Source organism: Mauremys mutica, chromosome 20, assembly GCF_020497125.1.
Source record: "Mauremys mutica isolate MM-2020 ecotype Southern chromosome 20, ASM2049712v1, whole genome shotgun sequence".
Classification (NCBI taxonomy): domain Eukaryota; kingdom Metazoa; phylum Chordata; order Testudines; family Geoemydidae; genus Mauremys; species Mauremys mutica.
Genome location: NC_059091.1, coordinates 20,512,820 through 20,538,696, shown reverse-complemented (window position 1 = coordinate 20,538,696; position 25,877 = coordinate 20,512,820). Strand labels below are relative to the sequence as shown.

At 47.6% G+C, this 25,877-nt stretch overlaps 1 protein-coding gene across 1 annotated transcript; it reads right to left on the bottom strand.

The window, feature by feature from the left end:
* Positions 1 to 5,097: 5,097 nt before the first annotated feature.
* LOC123353452 (low affinity immunoglobulin epsilon Fc receptor-like) lies at positions 5,098 to 24,915 on the bottom strand. The gene is made up of 11 exons (XM_044994547.1): positions 24,796 to 24,915; positions 23,966 to 24,076; positions 22,874 to 22,963; positions 20,724 to 20,774; positions 19,878 to 19,967; positions 18,186 to 18,236; positions 15,629 to 15,718; positions 14,339 to 14,452; positions 8,269 to 8,420; positions 6,716 to 6,825; positions 5,098 to 5,492 (listed from the first exon to the last, which is right to left on the bottom strand). Exons 1-11 carry the CDS (start codon positions 24,890 to 24,892, stop codon positions 5,360 to 5,362), a joined length of 1,089 nt encoding a protein of 362 aa, XP_044850482.1. The 5' UTR covers positions 24,893 to 24,915; the 3' UTR covers positions 5,098 to 5,359.
* Between the last annotated feature and the right edge of the window lie 962 nt (positions 24,916 to 25,877).

The following is a 25,877-nucleotide window of genomic DNA, read 5'->3' as shown; positions in this document are numbered from 1 at the left end:
CTTTTTGGTTAGATCTGTCAGTGGGGCGGCGATTTGGTTGTAGTGCTGTACAAATCGCCTGTAATATCCGGCCAAACCTAAGAAGGATTGGACCTGTTTCTTTGACTTTGGGACAGGCCACTTTTGGATAGCCTCCACTTTGGCCTGTAGGGGGTTGATAGTTCCTTGACCCACCTGGTGTCCAAGTCACTCTGTTTAGGCCTATTTGATACTTTTTAGCCTTAACAGTTAGTCCTGCCTCCCTCATGTGCTCGAAGACTTTTTGCAGATGCTCCAGGTGTTTTGCCCATGAATGAGAAAATATGGCCACATCATCAAGGTAGGCCACTGCAGATCCTCCCAATCCTGCTAGGAGATGATCTACAAGTCTTTGGAAGGTGGCAGGTGAATTTTGCAGCCCAAAAGGGAGCACATTAAATTCATACAGCCCTACATGGGTGATCGAGGCTGACCTTTTCTTGGTGGATTCATCCAGTGGTACTTGCCAGTACCCCTTGGTTAAGTCTAAGGTAGAGATGAACTAGGCATGTCCCAATTTCTGCAATAGCTCATCTGTGCATGACACTGGATAGTTGTCTGGGTGAGTTACAGCATTTAGCTTATGGTAGTCCACACAAAAGTGTATCTCCCCATCTGGCTTGGGAACTAGAACCACTGGAGATGCCCATGCACTGTTAGGTGGGTGGATTACACCCATTTGTAGCATGTCCTGGATCTCCCATTCTATAGCAGTTTTGGCTTGAGGAGACACCCGGTACGGTTGGCCTCTAATTGGGCGAGAATTACCTGTGTCAATGGAGTGGTACGCCCGTTCGGTCCATTCTGGGGTGGCTGAGAACATCAGCGCAAAGCTGGTGCACAGCCCCTTGATCTGCTGGCGCTGCATACATCCAAGGATCATGGAGAAGTTCACCTCTTCCACACCACTGTTAGTTTTTCCTTCATAGTAGACACCTTCAGGCCACTCAGCATCATCTCTTCCCTGGGCTGTAAACTGACAAATCTTTAATTCTCTGGAATAAAAGGGCTTTAGAGAATTAACATGGTGCACCTAAGGCTTTAGGTTTGAGGTGGGTGATGCTATGAGATAGTTAACAGCTCCCAGGCGCTCCTGGACCGTGAATAGCCCTTCCCATGACGCTTCAGTCTATGGGCCTGGAGCACCTTCAAGACCATGACTTGGTCCCCTACTTTGAAGGAACGCTCTCTGGCATGTTTATCATACCAGGCTTTTTGCTCTTCTGGAGCATCTTTTAAGTTTTCTTTAGCAAGGCCTAAAGAGTTTTGGAGGATGTTTGTAGGTTGCTTACAAAGTCTAGAATGTTAGTTCCTGGAGAAGGCGTAAACCCCTCCCATTGCTGCTTCACCAACTGTAATGGCCCCTTAACTTCGCGGCCATACACAGGTTCAAATGGTGAAAACCCTAAACTGGGATGTGCTACAGCCCTGTAGGCAAAAAAGCAACTGCTGCAACACTAGGTCCCAATCACTGGAGTGCTCATTTAAGAATTTACGTATCATGGCCCCCAAAGTTCCATTAAACTTCTCCATCAGGCCATTTGTTTGATGGTGGTAAGGGGTAGCAACCAAATGGTTCACCCCATGAGCTTCCCAAAGGCTTTTCATGGTCCCTGCCAGGAAATTAGTTCCCGAATCTGTAAGGATGTCAGGGCCAACCTACCCTGGCAAAAATGTCTGTTAGTGCCTGACACGCACTTTTAGCCCGGGTGTTGCTTAGAGCTACTGCTTTTGGCCATTGGGTGGCAAAATCCATGAAAGTCAGTATGTACTGCTTTCCTCTGGGTGCCTTTTTCGGGAAAGGACCCAGAATCTCCACTGCTACTCACTGAAATGGAACCTCAGTTATGGGGAGTGGCTGGAGAGGGGATTTGAGCTGGTCTTGGGGTTTTCCCACTCTTTGGCACACCTCACAAGACCGGACATAGGTAGAAATGTCTTTACCCATTCCCTCCCAGTGGAATGACTTCTCCAAACGGTCTTTGGTCCTGTTCACCCCAGCATGGCCACTAGGATGATGGTGGGCTAAGCTCAAGAGCTTTACCTGGTACTTAGTTGGAACTACCAACTGTCTTTGAGGATGCCCGTCTTCCTGGTGTCCACCTGAAAGAGTTTCCTTATATAAAAGTCCTTGTTCTACAACAAACTGGGATTGGTTAGAAGAGCTGAGAGTCGGTGGGTTGCTCCGTGCTGCCATCCAAGCTCCCTGAAGGCTGTCATCTGCTTCCTGCTCAGCCTGGAACTGTTCCTTTGATGCTGGAGACATCAGTTCCTCCTTAGACTGTGGACTTGGGCTTGGTCTCTGTGGAAGCAGGGCAGATGATGGGGTTGTTTCCATTGACTGTGACCCACTCTCTGCTGGTGCACTATGTTGTATTTCAGGCTCCTGCTGAGCCTTTTGCATAGGTTTATCTGCTGCTGCTAGTGCAGGCTCGCTGGTGCCCTCTGGCGTTGGAGTTGTAGATGGCATTGCAAGTGCTGGATTCAGTGCTGGCAATGGTTCTGGTGCTGGTTACTCCACCAGTTCCGGTTCTGGGACTGGCTCTGTCTGGGTCTCTGTGACTAGATCCACTGCTGCTGTCACAGACATTGGCATGGGGTCCGGTTCCACCACCTCAGTCTGGCTCTCTGGTAACACAGATTGGGCCCTTGTAGAAGGTGCAGGAATGGAGCTAGGTGTGAAGGTTTGCTTAGCCTGGCTGTGGGTGACCATTCCCACCCTCTTGGTTAGCTTCACATGGTTGGCCAAATCTTCCCCCAGCAGCATGGGGATGGGATAATTATCATAAGACTGCAAAAGTCAACGTTCCTGACCAGCCCTTGTACTGGACAGGCAACTCATCTGTAGGCAAGTTTAAAGATTTTGACATGAATGGGTGAATCGTCACTTGGCCCTCTGGGTTGGTGAATTTGGGGTCCACTAAGGATTGGTGGATAGCTGACACCTGTGCTCCAGTGTCCCTCCACGCTGTAACCTTCTTCCCGCCCACACTCACAGTTTCCCTTCGCTCTGAGGGTACCTGGGAGGAATCTGGGCCTGAGGACCTTGGGTGTGACTCCAGTGTAATGAACTGCAGTTGGTTGGGGTTCTTGGGGCAGTTGGCCTTCACATGCCCCAGCTCATTACATTTAAAACATCGCCCAGCTGACTGGTCACGGGGCCGAGGTGGGTTGCTGGAGACTGGTGAGGTGGGGCAATAAGGTGTCTGGGGCTTTCCTTGGGTTGTAGGTGGGGCCTTGGGTTGCCCCCGGTGATAGGGTTTAGTTTCGGTTTGCCCCCTCTGATATTCGCTCCAACTGCTACTATTTTTTTTCTTTTCTGCCACTTCCACCCATTTGCCTCCAATCTCCTCTGCCTCGGTTACAGTTTTGGGCTTCCCATCTAGGATGTACCTTTCTGTTTCCTCAGGAACACCCTCTAAGAACTGCTCCATTTGCATTAGGAAGGACAGAGCTTCCAGAGATTTAACACTCGCTCCTGATATCCAGGCATCCCAATTTTTCCCAATGTGGTAGGCATGTCGGGTAAATGACACGTCTGTTTTCCACCTTAGGGCTCTGAACCGCCGATGGGAATGCTCGGGTGTTAGCCCCATTCTGATTCTGGCCTTGTTTTTAAAATGTTCATAACTGTTCATGTTTTCTTTAGGCATTTCAGCTGCCACCTCTGCTAAGGGTCCACTGAGCTGTGGCCTCAGCTCTATCATGTACTGGTTTGTAGAGATGCTCTACCCAAGGCAGGCCCTTTCGAAATTTTCTAAGAAGGCCTCAGTATCATCGCCTGCCTTGTAGGTGGGGAATTTCCTGGGATGGAAAGCGGTACCGGGAGAGGGGTTGCTAGGGTTGGCTGATATATCCTGCCTAGCCCTTGCTAACTCCAGTTCATGCTTCCTCTCTCTTTCCCTCTCCTCCATAGCTCTTTCAGCAGCTTTATTCTCAAGTTTTTTTAATTCGAGCAGCCTGTCATGTTTCTTTTTATTTTCTTCTGCTTCTATTCTGGCCAGCTCTAGTTTGCTAGCTGTTTCACTGGTCGTCATTTTCCTTCTTTCTTGTGTTGGGTCACACCCCCTCTGCAGTTCACTGAAAAAGGGATGCACTCAGCTCAGGGCTGCCTAGTTAACAGAGACTTTCACAGCATTCAGTCTTTAAACTAGCTATACCTGAGAGGTAGAAAGAAAAAAAACAAACAATTCAGCTTGTAAATTCCTTTTGCTAACTGCTTGCTCACTGTTTGAAACCTTCTCTTAACAAAGACCCTTGTTAAAAAAAACCATGCATTTACTTTCCCAGCTCTGCTTTCTAAGCAGCTACACAGGAGAAAAAAAAACTTACTGGCTTTTGGTTCCTAAAAATATCCCTCACCGCTGCTCACCATGTCAAAGTTCCTTCCCCACTCTGGACTTTAGAGTACAGATATGAGGACCTGTATGTGAACCCCTAAGCTGAATTACCAGCTTAGATCTGGTTTTGCTGCCACCACTCCCAAGTACTAACTCCCTTCCCTGGGTAGTCTTGAGAGACTTCTTCACCAAGTTCCTGGTGAACACCGATCCAACCCCTTGGATCTTAACACAAGGAGAATTTAACCATCCCCCCTCCTTTCCCCCACAATTCCTGGTGAGTCCAGATTCAATCCCCTTGGATCTTAAAACAAGGAAAAATCAATCAGGTTCTTAAAAAGAAGGCTTTTAATTAAAGAAAGAGAAAGGTAAAAATCATCTCTGTAAAATTAGGATGGAAAATAACTTTACAGGGTAATCAGATTGAAAGAGCCCAGAGGAACCCCCTCTAGCCTTAGGTTCAAAGTTACAGCAAACAGAGGTAAATCCTCTTAGCCAAAAGGAACATTTACAAGTTGAGAAAACAAAGATAAAACTAACCCGCCTTGCCTTTATGTTACTTACAAGTTCGAAATATGAGAAACTGGTTCAGAAAGATTTGGAGAACATGGATTGATGTCTGGTCCCTCTTAGACCCAAGAGCGAACAACCCCAAAACAAAGAGCACACAAACAAAAGCCTTCCCTCCACCAAGATTTGAAAGTATCTTGTCCCCTTATTGGTCCTTTTGGGTCAGGTGTCAGCCAGGTTGCCTGAGCTTCTTAACCCTTTACAGGTAAAAGGATTTTGGTGTCTCTGGCCAGGAGGGATTTTATAGTATTGTACACAGGAGGGCTGTTCCCTTCCCTTTATAGTTATGACAGACACATTGAAAAGCTTCTTGCACCTTGCGAGTGGCAGTCTGAGAATCATTGCTTTAGAGAGATGATAGCTCCTAAGCTGTCCCACGTGGGGCAGGCTGTGTGACACCTGCCCTCCCTACTGTTGATGCAGGGACTCAGCTAGCACTGCTGTTCGCAGATCCAGTGCTCAGTCATGGAGCAGGTGGCATCGTTCCACTTCCCGTCAAAGCGGAGGCTGCCACAGTCCTCTCCTTGCTGCCCAACATTGTTGGGTTCCCCGGGCCCCCAGAACCTGAAATGCAAACCGAAGCCCCATGGAATTAGAGGTGGGTATGGAAGTTCTACAAGGGGGTTGGGGAACCAATAACTTTGGATGGAAGGACCCTGGTGGACGCCAGCTGCTTCATACACCTCTAGCTGCCTTTAAATGTCACCATCCAAACAGCAGGGGTTGGCAGGCCAGGTGGTGCAGTCCGTGGGTAAGAGGAAGATGGATGGATGGAAGAAGGCAGAGGATGGGTGGCTGCTCATGACAGCACAGAGGGGAGTCAGGGCACAAAGAGACCGATGCTTGACTGTGCCTGCACTGCAGAAACATGATTTAGATGGCTCTGCTCCTAAAGCAACTCCCACCGGTGGATGCCGTGTATCCCAGCACCCCTGCAAATGCTCCACTTGTTCCTGGCTTACACAGGCTGCCCTGGTGACAATCATCTCCCATCCAATCCCCAGTGTGGCGGGAGTCATAGCAACAGAACAGAGTCCACATGCGTACAGTGTCTCTGGTTCGAAAACCTCCTCCATGCAGGTCGAGTGAAATGAGCCAGCTCCTAGGGGACTGGCCTCCACGTCACCAAGGCCAATGGGCCATGACCGGTCTGATAGTTTTAGCAGAGAAAGTCAAGGTGGGCATGGACTGATCTGCCTACTCAATGCTTGAGGTGGTGCCTGGAGGTCAGGGCCATGGCAGGTTGGTGCTAGCCACTGAATGGGGGAAGCTGGCCCAGTCACTGCTCAAGCCAGAGCTGTTCTCAGCTTGGACGACATCAGTTTCCAGTGCATTTTACAGGTGAGGAAACTGAGGCATAGGTCAGGAAGAGACGTGCCCCACAGTCTGCCAGCAGAGAACACTCATGGGGCTGGGATTAGAACCCAGCAGTGCTGCCTCCTTCTCCATGGCCCTGTCCCCATGGCCATGTTGCTGTTCTCCCCAGCACCTTTCCTTAGCAGGACACTCAGAATGCCCCATGGTAAAGCAGCTTTCTGCTCCCCAGGAACATCCCAGGTCCAGTCCCTGCTCTGTGCTGACCCTGGATGACATTAGCATGGAGGCAGTAGCAGACTCATAACCTTTACATGCTTTAGCCAATAAAGGGGACCAGAGACCCCTCTAGTATCAATTGCATTGGTATCAGTGCTCCATCTGGCTCTTTATCAGGACAGGCGATAAAGCAGAAACAGCTGATTGTAAGGGACACTTCTCTCTCCAAAGAGGCTGAACAAAGAGGGACTTGCCTGACAGACAGGGGGCTGCCATCCAGCCAGCGCCACTCCCCTTCCTTCGCTGAGTCGCTGAGGCCCAGCCAGTACACGTTGGGCTCACTGATGTGGTTTGACAAAAACGTCTATGTGGGAAAACAGGTTAAGAAGAGAATCATGATCCCAAGCAGAAGGTGAGGCGGGAGGTGAGGGGGTTTCATGGGGCTTGTGTTTGTGGCCAGCAGAGTCTGTAGCTGTAGATTCTCACCCCTCCCCCTGTTTTCCAAACCTTTACATCAGGGCTGGCCACCCTACATTTCCCATAATGCACCAGGCACTCCCATGATGCATCACTTTTTCTCTTCAAGAGGAGTGACCATTGTGCATCATGGGAGATGTAGACTGACTAAGTAGCCTGACCTCTAAAGAATGGGGGCCCGAGGGATCCAAACTACAGCTCCCATGAAGCAGTGCAGCAGCATTTCCAAGTTGAAATGTTTCGATTTTCAGCCAAAAAATAGAAATATATATAAATCTTTGCCCTCCAAAATGAAATTTTCTACAGGAAAAAAAATGTTCATTTTCTGACCAGCTGTACTTCAAATGCCTCATCCCTGCCCTTTGTCCTGCAAATCTCCCCTTCAGAATAGGAGGTGAACACTGGCCTGTATGCTGTTTGGTGCAGGTAATTTTCAGTCCTTCTACAGCTGCTGAGGGTCTGCCTCTGGGGCCTGTGAAATCCATGGCCATAGGTCTTCTCCATGCGGGGAGGACCAAGGAACCATCTTACAATTCCTGTTAAGTCCCATTCTGCAGCATGGTTATTGGGGGAGTCTTAAATCCAGGCCTGAAGATGGGATAGTGAAATACACACGCTATGAGCTGTACTGCTCGGGAGTCAGATTTTGGTTCTGGTGACTCCGGATTCACAGCTGTACCTTGCCCACCTCTGCACTACATGGGCATCCTCTAAGCACCAACTAGTCTTCCAAAGTCCTGTTCCCAGCAGGTACCAGGCTCAATTTAAAACTTAAAGTGATCCTCCCTCACGGCAGGATTCCTTCTACAAAGTCCCAGTGAGGAATCTGGAGTGGGGTCTTCCACAGGATATCAAAAGGCCTTCCCTAGTGTAGAAGTGAGCTGCTGTGAAAAGCATTTTACCTCTGGGTCAGCAACTAAAATCCTGCCCAGGTCACTAGCAATCAAATGCTATTTTTACATTCTCATGGGACTCTGTGATTTGGATTCACAAGGGATTAGAACTGCTCCCCCACCCACCCACATTAATTTTGATTCTCATTGAACCATCCGTATCTGACATTGGGATTTCTGTTCACAACGCTCACACAACATTTTTCAAATTACTGTAAGTATCCAAGTCCCCTCGATATCCCTTGAGCAGCAAGCTACATCCAAAAATATTGCTAAATTCCCAGAGAACTTGGGCCAGACTGTGATCTTAGGTACGCTGGGGTAAATCTAGAGTAACTTCAGATTCACCCTGGTGTAGCAGAACAGAGTCTGGACCTTTGTGCTTATTTCCTTCCATTCTGCATGATCCACAATTGGAATCTGAGTGGATGGCTTACCTGTTCCTCTGCATTGTTAACGATAACCAGGCCAGACCTTTGATCGGTACAGAACTGCTTAGCATCTGGCCAGGATTTAGCCAATGTTGAAAAGAAGTAGCAACTTTTCTTAAAACTCTGCCAGCCAGATAGACATTTCATGCAGGTGAATTCTGTCAGAAGTCAAATTATGGGACAGGTCTGCATTAGAGAGTGAAAATGCAGTCCAAGTCATCACAAGCAGTTAAAGAAATTCTAGCATTTATTCAGTGTTTGGATTTATTAATGAATTTCACAAAGAAATTTCCCCGCACCCTGCTGAAAAGCTTGCCAAATAGTTTGTTGAAAATATTCATACTTCGATATTCATCCTATGTGAGGTGGTTGTATAAGTTACATGGCAGTGTCACCTCTCTGACATGTGGTAGCAGATGGCAGGGTTTGGTAGGTCGGTTTCCCATTGAAAAAATAAATCAGTGATTTAATATTTTCCTAGTATAACTTGTTGATTTTCGCTCTGTGCACTAGTCCTTGAAAAGAGGTGCCCATAAACAAAAAGCAGGCCAGTCTGTGATCTCAGCCCAGACGCTGATGCCCCAGTTTCCTGGGTACAACTCTACCCCAAGAACTGACTCTAGTTGGAGTGTGTCAGGCAGGGAGCAAACTCCCTTGCTAGTTGCAACAGCTCCCCCCTCAAAAAATTTCACAGTCTGCAGAGAACGACACAGCATGTCTTCAATACTGCTGACATGCTTGGAAAGAGAACTTGCAAGCCCATGTACTACAGCACCATCTGGTGGCTTCTGCCATACAGTATTGTATCCATCCCATGTTAGGCTTCAAAAAAGCTAAAAGCGGCCGCCCAGCGAGGCAGCCCAGGAGCCGGCCAACAGGGCGGCTAACAGGGGAGTTTGAGTGGGAGTTCCCATTGGAGGAGCCAGGTATTTTGTGTTTGCATCTGTCTTTGGGGTGCTTGTGTCTCTCTCTGTCGGGGCAGACTGCTGAGCCCTGATTAGGGGGCGGAGCTAGGCGGAGGAGGGGGCCTATAAAAGCGGCCGCCCAGCCAGGCAGTGGCACAGCTGATCGCAGCGGCCCAGGAGCCGGCCAACAGGGCGGCTAACAGGGGAGTTTGAGTGAGAGTTTACAGGGGGAGGTGGAAGGGGGTGGCGCCGTGTCCCCCGTGTTCCCCAGGTAAGAACGCCGAGCGAGGCTGAGACAGCAGCAGCCATGAGCCAAGCTGTGGAGGATACACCGAGTATGAGAGCATGCAGCAGCTGCGGTATGTACATGGTTCTAGCGGGAGACCCAGAACAGTACTATGTATGCATGAAGTGTCGCCTAATAGAGCTGCTGGAGGAAAAGATCCAAGGCCTAGAGCTGCAGGTAGAAACCCTGGTAGAGCATAGAAGGGGGTTCGAGCAGCTGATGGAGCAATGGCAAGCAGTGACCGAAGGGGAATGCCCAGGGGTACAGGGGGAAGCAGGGGCTAAGGCCAGTGAGGGGGGACTGCCGGATGAGGAAGATGGGCGGTGGAAGCATGTGACCGTGAGAAGCAGGCCGAGAAAAAGGAGAGCCAGTGAGGGAGAAATAGAGCTAAGGAACAGGTTCGAAGGTCTGGAGAATGAGGAAGGGGTAAAGCAGGTGGTAGCTGACGGTGGGAGGCCAAGGAAAAAGAGAAGAGCGGCTAGTCCGATAGAAACAGGGGAGGAGTCTATGGAGGCAGCACCAAGTGTGGGCCAAGGGAGGATACAGGATGGCTTAAGGGGAACCACAAGGGATGATAGGAATGGAAGGAGCTTGCAACCAGGGGGGACGGAGGATAGGTTAGAGGACCGCACTGTCCTCAGGCAAAGGCAGGTCTACGTGATTGGGGATTCCATACTGAGAAGGTTGGGCAGGCCTGTGACCAGGGCTGATCCAGAGAACAGAAGGGTGTGCTGACTACCGGGCGCTAAAATATGGGATGTGGACCTGAGGTTGAAAAGGATCCTAAGAGGAGCAGGTAAGAACCCTTTGATCATCCTTCATGTAGGAACGAATGACACAGCTAGATTCTCGCTAGAGAGGATCAAGGGAGACTATGCCAGGTTGGGTAAGACGCTCAAGGAAATTGAGGCTCAGGTGATCTTCAGTGGGATCCTACCTGTCCCTAGGGAAGGGCGCCAAAGGGGTGACAGGATCATGATGATTAATAGTTGGCTGAGGGAGTGGTGTTACAAGGAGGGCTTTGGGATGTATGGGCACTGGGAGGCTTTTGGGGACAGACAACTGTTCTCACGGGATGGGCTCCACCTAAGTAGGGAAGGAAGTAGACTTCTAGGAGGGAGGCTGGCTCATCTAATTAAAAGAGCTTTAAACTAGACACTGGGGGGAAACGGTTGGGAGAGGTCCAGGTGCTCTCCACGCCAAATTTATACATTGGGAGTGAGAACAACAGGATAACAACAGATATAGCCAGAGGGGGACGGTTAGGTGTAAGGAAAGGGGGGGGGGGACGGATACTAGATCGACAGGTCATACTGGTAGTACTGTGTCCCTACCAAGTTGGGTGAAAAGGGTGAGAGGAGCCAAACAGCAAAAATTAGGATGATTGTTCACCAATGCGAGAAGCTTAGGTAACAAAATGGAGGAACTGGAGCTCCTGGTCCGGGAATTGAAACCGGATATCGTAGGAATAACCGAAACATGGTGGAACGGTAGCCATGACTGGAGTACAGGTATGGAAGGGTATGTGCTGTTTAGGAAAGACCGAAACAAAGGTAAAGGTGGGGGAGTAGCATTGTATGTCAATAATGAGGTGAAATGTAACGAAATAACTAGCAATGCAATGGATAATATGGAGTCTGTTTGGGCAATGGTCACATTGGGGAAGAAAACTACTAGAGCCTCCCCTGGGATAGTGATTGGGGTGTGCTATAGACCGCCGGGATATAGCCTGGATATGGATAGAGAGCTCTTTAATGTTTTTAAGGAGGTAAATACTAATAGGAACTGTTTGATCATGGGGGATTTTAACTTCCCGGATATAGATTGGGAAACAAATGCTAGTAATAATAATAGGGCTCAGCTTTTCCTAGACGTGATAGCTGATGAATTCCTTCTTCAAGTAGTTGCTGAACCGACGAGGGGGGATGCCATTTTAGATCTGATTTTGGTGAGTAACGAGGACCTTGTTGAGGAAATAGTTGTAGGGGACAACCTTGGCTCGAGTGATCATGAGCTAATTCGTTTCAAAATAAATGGGAGGATAATCAAAATTGCATCTGAGACTAAGGTATACAATTTCAAAAGGGCTAACTTTACTAAATTAAGGCGACTAGTTAGGGAAGTGGATTGGACTAACATATTTAGGGATCTAAAGGCAGATGATGCCTGGGGTTACTTCAGGTTGAAGTTGCAGGAGTTGTCAGAGGCATGTATCCCGAGAAAGGGAAAACGGCTCGTAGGTAGCAGTTTTAGACCGAGCTGGATGAGCAAGCGTCTCAGAGGGGTGATTAAGAAAAAACAGAAAGCGTACAAGGACTGGAAAATGGGAGGGATCAGCAAAGAAACCTACCTTATTGAGATCAGAGGGTGTAGGGAAGCAGTGAGAAAGGCAAAGAGCCGGGTGGAGATGGACCTAGCGAAGGGGATTAAAACCAATAGCAAAAAGTTTTTTAGCCATATAAATAGGAAGGAAACCAAGAAGGAAGAAGTGGGACCGCTTAAAACTTTAAACGGAGTGGAGATTAGGGATTATCTTGGAATGGCACAATATCTGAACAAATATTTTGCCTCGGTCTTTAATGAGGCTAATGAAGGGCTAAGGAATAGTGATAGAGGGACTGATGGGAATGAAGATATGGGGTTAGACATTACGGTATCTGAGGTAGAAGCCAAACTTGAACAGCTAGACGGAAGTAAATCGGGGGGCCCGGATAATCTTCATCCTAGAATATTAAGGGAATTGGCAAGTGAAATTGCAAGCCCGTTAGTGATGATCTTTAATAAATCTCTAAACTCGGGGGTTGTACCGTTTGACTGGAGATTAGCTAATATAGTTCCTATATTCAAGAAGGGGAAAAAAAGTGACCCGTGTAACTACAGGCCTGTTAGTTTAACATCTGTAGTATGCAAAGTCATGGAAAAAATTTTAAAGGAGAGAGTGGTTACGGAGCTTGAGGCCGATGGCAACTGGGACAAATTACAGCATGGATTTACGAAAGGTAGATCGTGCCAAACCAACCTGATCTCCTTCTTTGAGAAAGTAACAGATTTTTTAGATAAGGGAAATGAGGTGGATCTAATATATCTTGATTTCTGTAAGGCGTTTGATACGGTACCGCACGAGGTATTACTGGTTAAATTGGAAAAGATGGGGATCTAAATGAAAATCCAGAGGTGGATAAGGAGCTGGTTAAAGGGGAGACTGCAGAGGGTCGTATTGAAGGGGGAACTGTCGGGTTGGAAGGGGGTTACCAGTGGAGTTCCTCAAGGTTCGGTTTTGGGTCCAATTTTATTCAATCTATTTATCGCTGACCTGGGAACCAAGAGTAGGAGTGGGCTGATAAAGTTTGCGGATGACACCAAGTTGGGAGGTATTGCAAATTCGGAAAAGGATCGGGATATCCTCCAGGGAGATTTGGATGACCTTGTAAACTGGAGTATTAGTAACAGGATGAAATTCAATAGTGAGAAGTGTAAGGTTATGCATTTAGGGATGACTAACAAGAACTTTAGTTATAAGCTGGGGATGCACCAGTTGGAAATAACGGAGAAGGAGAAGGACCTAGGAGTCCTGGTTGATCGTAGGATGATTATGAGTAGGCAATGTGATGTGGCCGTTAAAAAAGCTAATGCGGTCTTGGGATGCATTAGGCGAGGTATTTCTAGTAGGGATAAGGAGGTGCTAGTCCCGTTATATAAGGCGTTGGTAAGACCTCATTTGGAGTATTGTGTGCAGTTTTGGTCTCCCATGTTTAAGAAGGATGAATTCAAACTGGAACGGGTACAAAGAAGGGCCACTAGAATGATCCGAGGAATGGAAAGCCTGTCGTATGAAAGGAGACTTGAGGAGCTCAGTTTGTTTTCCTTAACCAAAAGAAGGATAAGAGGAGATATGATTGCACTCTTTAAATATAACAGAGGGATAAATACCAGGGAAGGAGAGGAATTATTTCAGCTCAGTGCTAATGTGGACACGAGGACAAACGGATATAAATTGTCAGTCAGGAAATTTAGGCTTGAAATTAGACGAAGGTTTCTAACCATCAGAGGAGTGCAATTCTGGAACAGCCTACCAAAGGAAACAGTGGGGGCGAAGGACCTCCATGACTTTAAGATTAAGCTAGATAAGTTTATGGAGGAGATGGTGTGATAGGATAACGGGCTTAGTTAATAGGTCAATTAAGTGCCACACTGGTAATTAGTACAATGGGTCAATGATAGGATATTGTTAGCCTTTTTCCAGAGGGTATGGCTGGAGAGTCTTGCCCACATGCTCGGGGTTCAGCTGATCGCCATATTTGGGGTCGGGAAGGAATTTTCCTCCAGGGTAGATTGGCAGTGGCCCTGGAGGTTTTTCGCCCTCCTCCGAAGCATGGGGTAGGGGTCGCTTGCTTAAGGACTGGGTGGATCGGCTTATGTGGCCTGCATCTTGCAGGAGGTCAGACTAGATGATCATAATGGTCCCTTCTGATCTTGAATTCTATGATTCTATGATTCTATGATTCATTATGTATTTAGCCAGCTAGGGCCAAGATTAACAGATGTGTCTGTTTCCACTGAGTGTAGGGCAGGTATCAGGGAGTGAGTTATGGCTCCCCGAGTCTCTTGCTGGTTCTACATCAAATCTGGTTCCCAAGGCATAGAACCAGTGAGAGAATTAGGGGCAATAGGGTGGCATCGGAGACATCTGTGCTGGCTCTACAGACACTGGGGACTTGCAGCTGAGGAGATGTGGTCAGTTTCAGTGCAGGGGAAGCTGCACAGGCCATAGGCCTATTGGGATCATGGCAGTCGAATGTGTTGTTCCCTGTTGACTTTCACTGACTCTGGGCATTTGAGGTTAATGCTGTCACAGGCCTCACAGCCCTGCCCAGCGCCTCTTTACCTTTGAACTTCTGAAACTCATCCTGCACCCTGCTCAAGACCTCCTGGAGTCTGTCATGGTCCCTTCTCACCTCAGCCAGCTCCTTCGACATACTGTGCGTTAGGTTCCTTATCTCTGTCAGGGCAGGCAGGGGGTAGAAAAATGCCACCGGAATCAACAGGTTGATATTTCTGGGCTGGCTCAGACCTTCCTTAACTGCAGCTGGAAATTTCTATGTGTCCATCTATCTGCAAACACACTATCTGTCCCCATTCACAACCTTCAACCTATCTATGCTCTGATACCGGAGTCCACTATTATATTATCTAAGCATCTCTGCTATCCTAGGCTCGTTGATTTTCCTTCAAGCCAACTGAGGGAATTTTTACTTCAATAGGCTCACAATCATGTAGCCCACACTCCACTTCTGCATCATGGAGCTCTTCTATGGAGGTCTAATTCCACAGTCACGGCACTGACACCAGCAGAACCAAGATCAGAATCCAGCTTATGTTTGCATTGGATGGGCCTGATACCAGAAAGGCTGAGCATTCCCAAATTCCTTCTGCAGGCCATGGAAGCTATGAGCTCTCAGAAGTGCTGAGTGGACCAGAGCCCCCACCCAACCACCTCCTACATCCGGCCCCCACTCCTGTGTATCTACAGGGTACTGAGACCACAATTCAGCAATGCACCTATATACAAAGCTGTATTCATTTGCGGACTCCTGAACTTTAGAACGGAGGTGCAGACCCCTTTGGAAATTTTAGATATCGTCTGCAGACACCCCTGGGTCTATGGACCTCAGGTCAAAAACCACTGCTCTGAGCACGTGTGTCATCCCACACAGTAATCAGGAGCGTAGATTTGTTTGACAGCTGCTATCGTGGGTAACAATGTGGGGATTGAACTGGAGTCCTCCAGGGCTAAAAGCAGGAACTACTACAACTTGAGATAAAGCTATTCCTAGATCAGCACAGAGGGGTTACCTGTCACACGTGCTCACCAATGGGTTACACATGCATAAGTGCCTTTGCTGGATCCGGGTCTGAGATCCAATGTTCTCCTGCAGCATGAACTGGGCTCAGGATAAAATCTGGGGAGGCCCATGGGAGCAGGATGCAGCTGATCCCAAACTAAAATGCGATTATCCATATAGGGTTACCTGCTCCATCCTCATACTTCCCGTTTCTCATCCTCCTTCTCGCCTTCCATTTCAGTTTGCCCTTCACAGGGAAAGATCAGACCCAGGAGTCCCTCTACAAGGAAGCAGCAGCAATCAGGCATTGGAAGGAAAAGGATGTTTCTCACCTATGGCGTCCTGGAGATACGACTGGTCTTTCACGTGATCAGCTTGGATCTCCTCAATCCCCAGCCTAACCCCAGCCAGCTCCTTGGACACTACAAACAACAGAGGGCAGAAAAGAACTGCTGTACATGGGCGTGTCAAAGGGAGAGACCCCACCCATGTGCAACCCCCACAATTTTATTGCACATCTTGTGACATTTGATATGTTTCTTCAAGCCTCAGCTCCTGGATTTATGCAGTTAGGAGAGAGTCTCAGCTTTCATTAAAAATATTAATTTCTGCCCCTCATGGTGGCAGAGAACAGTTTAATAATGTGACCCAAGCATGACCCTAAAGGCTCAGAAATAAGAACACAAATAAATCAAGCCCAACATTTATTATATTTTTAAAAATCTGCCAAATTACGTGTAAATATGTAATAAGAAAAGCCAAAAAAGAGTATGAAGAATGGCTAGCCAAAAATTCCAAAGGTAATAAAATGTTTTTTAAGTACATCAGAAGCAGGAAGCCTGCTAAACAACCAGTGGGGCCCCTGGATGATCGAGATACAAATGGAGCGCTTAAAGACGATAAAGCCATTGCGGAGAAACTAAATGGATTCTTTGCTTCAGTCTTCACGGCAGAGGATGTTAGGGAGATTCCCAAACCTGAACTGTCCCTTGTAGGTGACAAATCTGAGGAATTGTCACAGATTGAAGTGTCACTAGAGGAGGTTTTGGAATTAATTGATAAACGTAACAGTAACAAGTCAACGGGACCAGACGGCATTCACCCAAGAGTTCTGAAAGAACTCAAATGTGAAATTGTGGAACTATTAACTATGGTTTGTAACCTATCCTTTAAATCAGCTTCTGTACCCAATGACTGGAAGATGCTAATTTAACACCAATATTGAGAAAGGGCTCTAGAGGTGATCCTGGCAATTACACACCAGCAAGTCTAATGTCAGTACCGGGCAAATTCGTTGAAACAATAGTAAAGAATAAAATTGTCAGACACATAGAAAAACATAAACTGTTGAGCAGTAGTCAACATGGTTTCTGTAAAGGGAAATCGTGTCTTACTAATCTATTAGAGTTCTTTGAAGGGGTCAACAAACATGTGGACAAGGGGGATCCAGTGGAAATAGTGTATTTAGATTTCCAGAAAACCTTTGGCACGATCCCTCACCAACGGCTCTTACATAACTTAAGTTGTCATGGGATAAAATGGAAGGTCCTTTCATGGACTGAGAACTGGTTAAAAGACAGGGAACAAAGGATAGGAATGGAGAGGGGTAACTAGTGGTGTTCCCCAAGGGTCAGTCCTAGGACCAATCCTATTCAATTTATTCATAAATGATCTGGAGAAAGGGGTAAACAGTGAGGTGGCAAAGTTTGCAGATGACACTAAACTGCTCAAGATAGTTAAGACCAAAGCAGACTGTGAAGAACTTCAAAAAGATCTCACAAAACTAAGTGATTGGGCAACAAAATGGCAAATGAAATTTAATGTGTATAAATGTAAAGTAATGCACATTGGAAAAATAACACCAACTATACATACAATATGATGAGGGCTAATTTAGCTACAACTAATGGTTTCTGTAAACCTTTCAAGGTCCCTTCCAGTTCTAGGAGATTGGTATATCTCCAATTATTACCTAATCAGGAAAGAGATCTTGGAATCATCCTGAATAGTTCTCTGAAGACGTCCACACAGTGTGCAGTGGCAGTCAAAAAAGCAAACAGGATGTTAGGAATCATTAAAAAAGGGATCAAGACTAAGATGGAGAATATCTTATTGCCCTTATAAAAATCCCTGGTACACCCACATCTTGAATACTGCATACAGATGTGGTCTCTTCATCTTAAAAAAGATATACTGGCATTAGAAAAAGTTCAGAAAAGGGCAACTAAAATGATTAGGGGTTTGGAACAGGTCCCATGTAAGGAGAGATTAAAGAGGCTAGGACTTTTCAGCTTGGAAAAGAGGAGAGTAAGGGGGGATATGGCAGAGGTCTATAAAATCTTGAGTGGTGTGGAGAAAGAAAATAAGGAAAAGTTATTTACTTGTTCCAGTAATACAAGAATTAGAGGCCACCAAATGAAATTAATGGGAAGCAGGTTTTAAACAAATAAAAGGAAGTTCTTCTTCACACAGTGCATAGTTTACCTGTGGAACTCCTTGCCTGAGGAGGTTGTGAAGGCTAGGACGATAACAGGGTTTAAAAGAGAACTAGACAAATTCATGGAGGTTAAGTCCATTAATGGCTATTAGCCAGGATGGGTAAGGAATGGTGTCCCTAGCCTCTGTTTGTCAGAGAGTGGAGATGGATGGCAGGAAAGAGATCACTTGATCATAACCTATTAGGTTCACTCCCTCTGGGGCACCTGGAATTGGCCACTGTCGATAGACAGGATACTGGGATGAATGGACCTTTGGTCTGACCCAGTAAGGCCGTTCTTATGAGTTTTAAGCCACTCTCATGGGCTTGACTCATGATTTTTGAATGCTGGGGTTGGCAGCACAAGGGAACTGTTTATGCCCAACCTCTTGAGAAACATCAGCAGAACATACCATTAAGAAGTCGACTGTTAAACACGTTGAATTCTTTGGACATCTTCAATTCTAAAAGAAAGATGAGAGAATGGGGAATTTCCACTTTAAATAACAACACAGGACCTCATGCTGCCCCACCCACATGTTCCACCCCTGAGGAGTGCTGGATAAGGACCATTCATCCAGGAGTGTGTGAAATTTATGGAGCAAGGGCAATCGTTGGCAAGGATGTAAATGGGTTTCACTTATAGCTATTACTGATTTCTATTACAGTGCTTCCTAGAGTCCCCAACTGAGATTATGGCCCCTTTGTGCCAGATGCTGCACAAACGGGAACTGAGATTGGGTATCGCTGCTCTGGGCACTGTCTAGACACAGAGCAAGAGACAGTTACAATACAAATAGACAAGGAACATTACCCATTTCACAGATAGTGAAACTGAGGCACAGAGAAATGAAGTGACTCTTTCAAGGTCACACAGGGAGTCAGCAGCAAAACTGGGAACTGAAGCCAGATCTTGTGAGTTCCAGCCCATGCCTTAGCCACAACAGCAGCCAACCTCTACTCAGCTGGGGCTCAGAGCCCCTTTTGGTGCAGCAGGATCTCAGTACTAACCCCCTGTTATTGTGACGTTCTCAGTGCCCAGGACGTGCTGCACAGAGACACCCATGCAGTCCAGGTGGGTGCAAGATCATTACAGCATTTAGAGTCCCAGGGCAAATTAGCAAATTACACCAGTGTCTATTAAGAGAGATCCAGTTAATGACCCACACAGGGGAACTGTAGTGTAAAAAATTGGTCAGACCCAGGACTGCATTAACACAATCCAGGGGCATCATCCATACCCCAGCATGATGGCTCCCATTAGCCCTGCCCCTGTGCAATGATCCTAAGCGTAGGTGGGTTGGCAGGAGTCATTTGTTGGCTGTTTGGGGACTCACAACCACACTTTTCTGGATGGGCTGGGGCCTCTCCCTAGCCATATTCCTGCTTCCTTTCTTCAGATGGTCAGGGGAGTGTCCTGGAGGAGATGAGTCTCAGTTCCCACTCACCCAAGCAGTAATTGTCTTTATGGGGGCCCCAGGCACGTGCCTACTCCTGGTACAGACCAATTCCACTCATGCTCATGGCTTCCCCAGGTGTAATACTCTCAGCCAATGAGATGCAAGTTGGAAGCATGACCTCATTAGAACAAAATCTCATTGGACATTCAGTGATCCTAAGATCAGAGCAGTTGTGATGCAACAACTTCCAAGGGTATGTCTACACCTAAAATGCGACAGCAGCTGTGCTGCAGTGTAGACATTTGCTACGACAGGAGGGGTTCTCCTGTAACTGTAGTTAATCCACTCTCCCAAGAGCCAGTAGCTAGGTCGATGGAAGAATTCTTCCGTCAGCCTAGAACTGTCTACAGCACGGGTTAGGTCAGCATAGCTACATCTGTCAGCGGTGTCAAAAATCACACCCCTTAGAGATGTAGCTGTGCAGATTGTTAGCTTTCAGTGTGGACCAGCTCTAAGAGCTGCTTATACCTCCTGTGGTTGTCCCACTCCCACCCCCCACTCTACGGTCCTATATGAGCTGTGGGTCACATCCCCAGTTAATGTAAGTTGGTTCCACTCCACTGAAGTGATTTCCACCCACCAAGAGTCTGACCCCAAAAGATGTGCCAGATCAAAGGGAGAGAAATGTTTCCTTTATCGACTCACCCAGATAGTCCTGGAGAGCTGACAGATTTCTCTTGGAATCTCTTCCGGCCGTATCTCGACCCAGCTGGGCTTCAGCAAGACCCTGGGATACTGTAGACATGAGACCTCTTGATAACAGAGTAAATTTTATGAGAAGGGGAAAACCCATATCTTTGGGGACATCAGTGCTGCTGTAATGTGCATTTTCCTCCCAGACACCACTCAAGACCCATTGCGATAACTGGGTCTACAAATTTACCCTCCTTGTGAGCTCAGCTGTGAAAAGTGATTGACAGTTCATCAAATATCACAGTAATAACAAATATTGATGGGAAAAGGTGCAAAAGGGAGACAGAAAGACGGAATTAGTCCAAACAAAAAGGCCTCATGATAGAATTCAAAGACTGCAGTTTAGATCATGGCTGGTCAACAAGAAAAATGTAAGACCGGGGACTCCAGCCCCAGAGCACCCATGGAGGCGGCACCTATGCCCACCTCAATGCACGGGGCCATGCAATGTTGCCAACTCCCATGATTTTTTGACAGTTCGCACAATATTTGATCAGTTTCTTCAAGCGGCAGTTCCTAGATGCAGGTCACTAGGAAAGAATCTCAGCTTTCATTTAGAAAAGGTAAGTCTATGGCCCTCATGGTTGCGGAGAAAAGCTTTAAAATGAGATCTGACCAAGACCCTAACATCTCAGAAACCAGGAGATGAATAACATGTGCCCAACATTTTTCATATTTTTAAAAAGCTCATGATTTTTAAGCCAATCTCATGGGCCTGACTCATGATTTTTGAACATCAGGGTTGGCGATACTCTTCGGTTATGCCACGATCTCTTGAGAAACACCAGCAGAACATACCTTTAACCAGTTGTTTGGTAAATGTACTGAATTCTTTTGACATCTTCAACTCTAAAAGGAAGATGAAAGAATGGGGAGTTTCAATTTTAAACAACAACAACACAGGCCCTCATGCTGCCTCTCCCATATGCCTGCCCATGGGGAGCCCTGGATCATGGTCATTCATCCAGAGGTGTGTGAAAATTATGCAGCAATGGCAGGTTGACAGGGTGTACCTGGCACTTTGTGGCCCCCTGCTTGAGGCCCTGATGTCCTACTATATCACAACCCAAAAAGGAGCAGCGAAGGTGGGTCCTGCAGGCCTGGCTAGAAAGGCTGCACAGAAGCAGCCAATCAGAGCCCAGCAGGCTCAGATAAAAAGATGTGCAGGGGCAGACTGTAGGTCAGTCCCTGGCTGGAGCCAGAGTGGTGAGGAACAGGACTGTGCTCTGGCCAAAGTTGCTCAACACGCTGCATTTGCGAAACCTAGGAGCTCACAGCTCTAGAACTAAGTCAACGGACGGAGACAGAGAGACCAGGTGGGAAAAGGCCCAGCGAATGTAGCAACAAACAATTAAAGGAGGCCATACGGAGTTGCTGTTTATAGGGTTCATGGGTTGGGACCTAGAGCAGTGGGCAGGCCTGTTGTTCCCACCTGCACTAGCAAAGTGGACTAAGCCCCAGGAAGGGGACAAGGCTTGTTCCAAAGAGCAGGATTCAAAGGGCCCAGAGATGGGAGTGAAGCATCTAGTGAGGGGTGACAGCTGTTGAACTCTTTCCTACTTCAGAAGGTGTTCATCCATTTTTGACTGTGTGACTTGGCCAGAGGGCAGAGCCACTGAAGGTGACAACCTACAGGGGGCGCCAGGAGCAGGAGGAAGTCCTTCAGTACCAGATGCAGCAGCAGGAGTCACTCAAGAGGTGATTGTCCCCACGTTACAGGCAGCAAGTGGTAAGGTTGTAAATAGGTTTCACTTATTACTATTCAATATTATTGCCTAGAAGCCCCAGATGAGATTGAGACCTTCTTGTTCCAGGTGCTGCACAGACCCCAACTGATATCGAGACCCTGTTGCTCTGGGCACTGCACAGTGACAAAATGAGAGACACACACTTGTCTCTGTGCTGAAGATCTTACAATACAAATAGACAAGAAATGTTACCCATTTCACAGATAATGAAACTGAGGCACAGACAAATGAAGTGACTCTTTCAAGTCAGCAGCAAAACTGGGAATTGAAGCCAGATCTCCTGAGGTCTAGCCCATGCCTTAGCCACAACACCAGCCAACACCTATCAGCTGGGGCTCAGACCCCATTTGGAGCAGCAGGGTCTGAGTACTAACCCACTGTTACTGTGATGTTCTCAGTGCCCATGATGTCCTGCACAGTGATACCCATGCAGTCCAGGTGGGTGCAGGCTCGTTACAGTGTTGAGGGTCCCAGAGGTAAATTGGGAAATTAACAACAATGTTTATTCAGAGAGATCCAGTCAGTGACCCCCTGAGGGGGATTGTGGTGGAAAGAACAGGTCAGACCCAGGACTGCATTGAGGCAATCCAGGGGCATCAGGCACTGCCCCTGCACAATGGTCCCAAGGTTAGGTGGGTTGGCATGGACCACCTGCCGGATGAGTCGAGACTCACCACCACACTTCTCCCCCATCCAGATTACTGCTTCCATACTTTATTTGAGCTGGGGTCTGTCCTGGAGGACACAGGTCTCTGTTTCCATTCATCCAATCACTGGTTGTTTATGGGAGCCCCAGGCACATGCCTACTCCTGGGACAGACCAATTGCATCTACGCCAAGGCATAAATATCTTAGCCAATGAGACACTGGTAGAAACGTGACTTCATCAGAACAAAATCTCATTGGACAATCAGTGATCCTAGGAGGAGAACAATGTTATCCAACAACTTCTAAGAGCTGCTTCCACCTCGTCTGGTTGTCCCATTCCCAACAATAATCTACAGACTTGTCTGAGCTGTGGTCAGATCCCCAGCACATGTATGTCTGCTCAGCTCCGCTGAATTTGAACGAGCTACATCAACTTCCACCAGCCTTGCAACTGACCCCTTGGGTCAGACTCTCCTCACCCTTGAGACGTAGAGAACAAAAAGGATTCACCAAGTCCAACGAGGAATAGAAACATTTGATTTATCCTCTCACCTAGATAATCCTGATGATCTGAGAGATTTCTCTTGGCATCTCTTCTAATCGTATCTCGATCCAGCTGGGCTTCGGCAAGACCCTGGGACACTGTAAACATGAGACTTTTGATAGCAGATTAAAATGTGTGAGCAGGGGAAACCCATATCTGTGGGGACATTAGTGCTGCTGTAAAGTGCACTTTCCTCCCAGTTACCACCCAAGACTGCTGATGTCCATTCCCTTATGCTAGCTGTGGTCCTCCGCTACAGGTGCTCAACACAGGGATTCATTATTCTGGATATCAGCTCGGTCCTCAGTACAATGTAGAGCCGTATTGGGGCTGCTCTATGTTACACTGAGCTGCCAGTGGCCCCAAGATGTGCAGTTCAGCTGCCACTGCTACACACAGGTGCGGAATGTGGCTGGACAGCTCATAGGGGCCTAGCAAAGCCGAGAGTGGAAAGGCTCAGCCTTTGCAGAGCAGTGCAGGGCTCTGACTGCTGTGCAGAGCAGAAAGTTGCCTACTTCCACGAGGAGCCTGTCTCGGTTTGTGTGTGGTTAGCTGGTTGCAAAGTTAAAAAGGAAAGGAATGCATTTGTCGGGCCCAAGCTCTCCTTGTGTTAATGTGGAAGAGGTAATTGTGGCAGTGCACTGTGCCATGCCCACATTGCATTGTTCTCACTCCCTACATTCCCTCTCCGCTAGCAGGAGCCGCAGCCAGTCCTTTGCACTGGTCCCAGCAGACAGTTGAAAAAAGAAAAATGTTGTATGAATATTTTAACAACCTTGAAAATGTCACCAGAAACATGGCCCAGTTATTGATTTTGGGTGGGATTTTTCTGAGATTTAGGAGCACAGGTTCCATGGAAAGCTAGTGGGAGTTATGCTAAGGACAAATCCCACCCCTTTGAAAATCCGGTCACCTTAACTCAGAGGTGAGTGAAAGTTACGTAGCTCTGGCAACTGCTCCATAATTAACATCACAGCTGAGCCTCCATTCTCAACCCAATTTTGTGCCCCACTGCAAAAATCCACCAAAAACTAGTCAAAGCAGCCTCATTCTTGGCCGGTGAGATCTGAGGCCGAGGTAGAAACGAACAGGAGACTTACATTTCCCAAGGTTCACCACGATGAGAGCGGTGGCCACTGCAATGCAAATCGCTAGCAGGACGTACAGGATCACATTGGCCTTCCCTTGGGCAAAGTTGGAGAGGCAAAGAGCTGTGGGGACCAACACTGGTTAGATCTCTCAGTGCAGGATCAACCCCTCCTAACACTCCCTTTGGGGAGAAACTCCCGGGACTGAACATGGTTCCCTACAAGAGAAGATGACTGGACAAAGGGAGGGGAGGGATTCACAGTAGGGTAAATACCTTGAGGTAGTTCTCAGCCTTATCTGTGTTCCATTTTCCATGTTGGGAATCCCTCTCCCTTTTGGCAGTATGGGGAGAGAAGGTGAGTGTGACCCCCAGATTGAGAAGCCCCTGCCTTCAAGGGAGCATGAGAATCCTCTCAGGCTCTAACGGGAAGATATGGGCAGGCTCACAGGTAGGGTGACCAGATGTCCTGATTTTATAGGGACAGACCCAATTTTTGTGTCTCTCTCTTATATAGGCTCCTATTATCCCCAACCCCATCCCGATTTTTCACACTTGCAGTCTGGTCACCCTACCCACAGGACCAGTTTCATCCTTCGAATAGCAACACTGAAGACACTGGAGTGACCCAGGGATGAGTTTATAGTTGATAAGAAAGGAGTTTATGTGGATGATTGGAATATCCAGACTTAACCAAAACACTACTTGGGAGAGAGCGAGAAACAGTCCTGATTGTTGGTACCGACCAACTTCAAATTAGCAAAGCCAGGAATCGGACACAGGCCTCCTGACTCCCAGGGCAGCTCCTTAATCACAAGCCCACCCTTCCTCAGGCCAGCTCACCTTTACCACCTCTCCCAGGTGCGCTGCTCACTCCCTGGACTGTCAGTTCCACCTGCTCTGAGTTGTCCCATTTGTGGTAGGAGCTGTCCGGGTTCATGGCTGTGGATATCTCTGTTCTGCTTCTTGCCGTCGGTGCAGTTTATATGGATATGAGCCGTTAGCATGACTTTCCGGGGCAAAGGACGCCCGTGGTCACATTTCCCATTCTCACAATTGCCAGGTCAGGGACCGTGACCCAATCATTTCCTCTCCAGGCCATTGCCAAATCATAGAGTCTCTGTGGTTCCAGTTTCTGGTCCTTAGACTTCCAGGCTCTGAGATTGCTCAGCTCCCACTGAATTTTATCAGAGCATGTTGAAATCAGCACTTCTCTCCCAGAGGCTGCTCGAGACAGCCAGACTGTCCCATGGGTAGAACCACCCTAGGAAAACTTCAGTGTTCCATGCCCCTTCTCAGAGGCCTAGGGTGGCAGATTTGGCCCAGTCACTCCTACATCGTGAAGGAAAGAGCGGCAGTGCCAGATTCCACTGAGTGGTGGTGTGGTCTTGCATGACTGGGGGGCAGCCAGGCTAAATTTGCCACTGTAGGCAGCTGCTCAAAAGTCTGCCACCATAGACAACTGCCTACATTGCATGTACCTAGAGCAGCCTCTGCGAGCATCTCACCTGATGGGGTCCTGTACTATTCCCAGACACACTAGATAGGATGGCTGGTTGGTTTAGCAGAAGGCTTCATGGCCAGAAAAATGTCAGTTTCTCACCAATACCTGGAGTCACAGTAACTCTTCCAACTGGAAGCTTGTGGCATGGGCATCTTGAGCCCACAACGGCAAATGAACAGCTGAAGAACTAAGGGGACATTCTACACCAACCTGAACACCCCAGGGTCTGCTGGATCCAATAATCTCCCATAGATTTCTCAGGGTTTGTGGGAACATATGCCAGTGACTGTCGGGCATTGCAGCTTGCTAAACCATCTGTAACCCTGCCGGGGGCTCGTCCACACCGTCTAGTTAAGAGTTTAGGGGCAGTGTTCACTCTCTAAGCACCACTTGTCCAGGTGGAAGAAGCCAGACTGTCCCA

Bases quoted from the DNA above. Each gene is read 5' to 3' on its own strand.
- LOC123353452 (XM_044994547.1), bottom strand. From the start codon at position 24,892: ATGAACCCGGACAGCTCCTACCACAAATGGGACAACTCAGAGCAGGTG. The intron at 22,964-23,965 runs GTAAGTCTCCTG...TCATGTTTACAG, and splicing joins CGTGGTGAACCTTGGGAAAT to TGTCCCAGGGTCTTGCCGAA. The intron at 19,968-20,723 runs GTATGTTCTGCT...TCATGTCTACAG, and splicing joins TACCAAACAACTGGTTAAAG to TATCCCAGGGTCTTGCTGAA.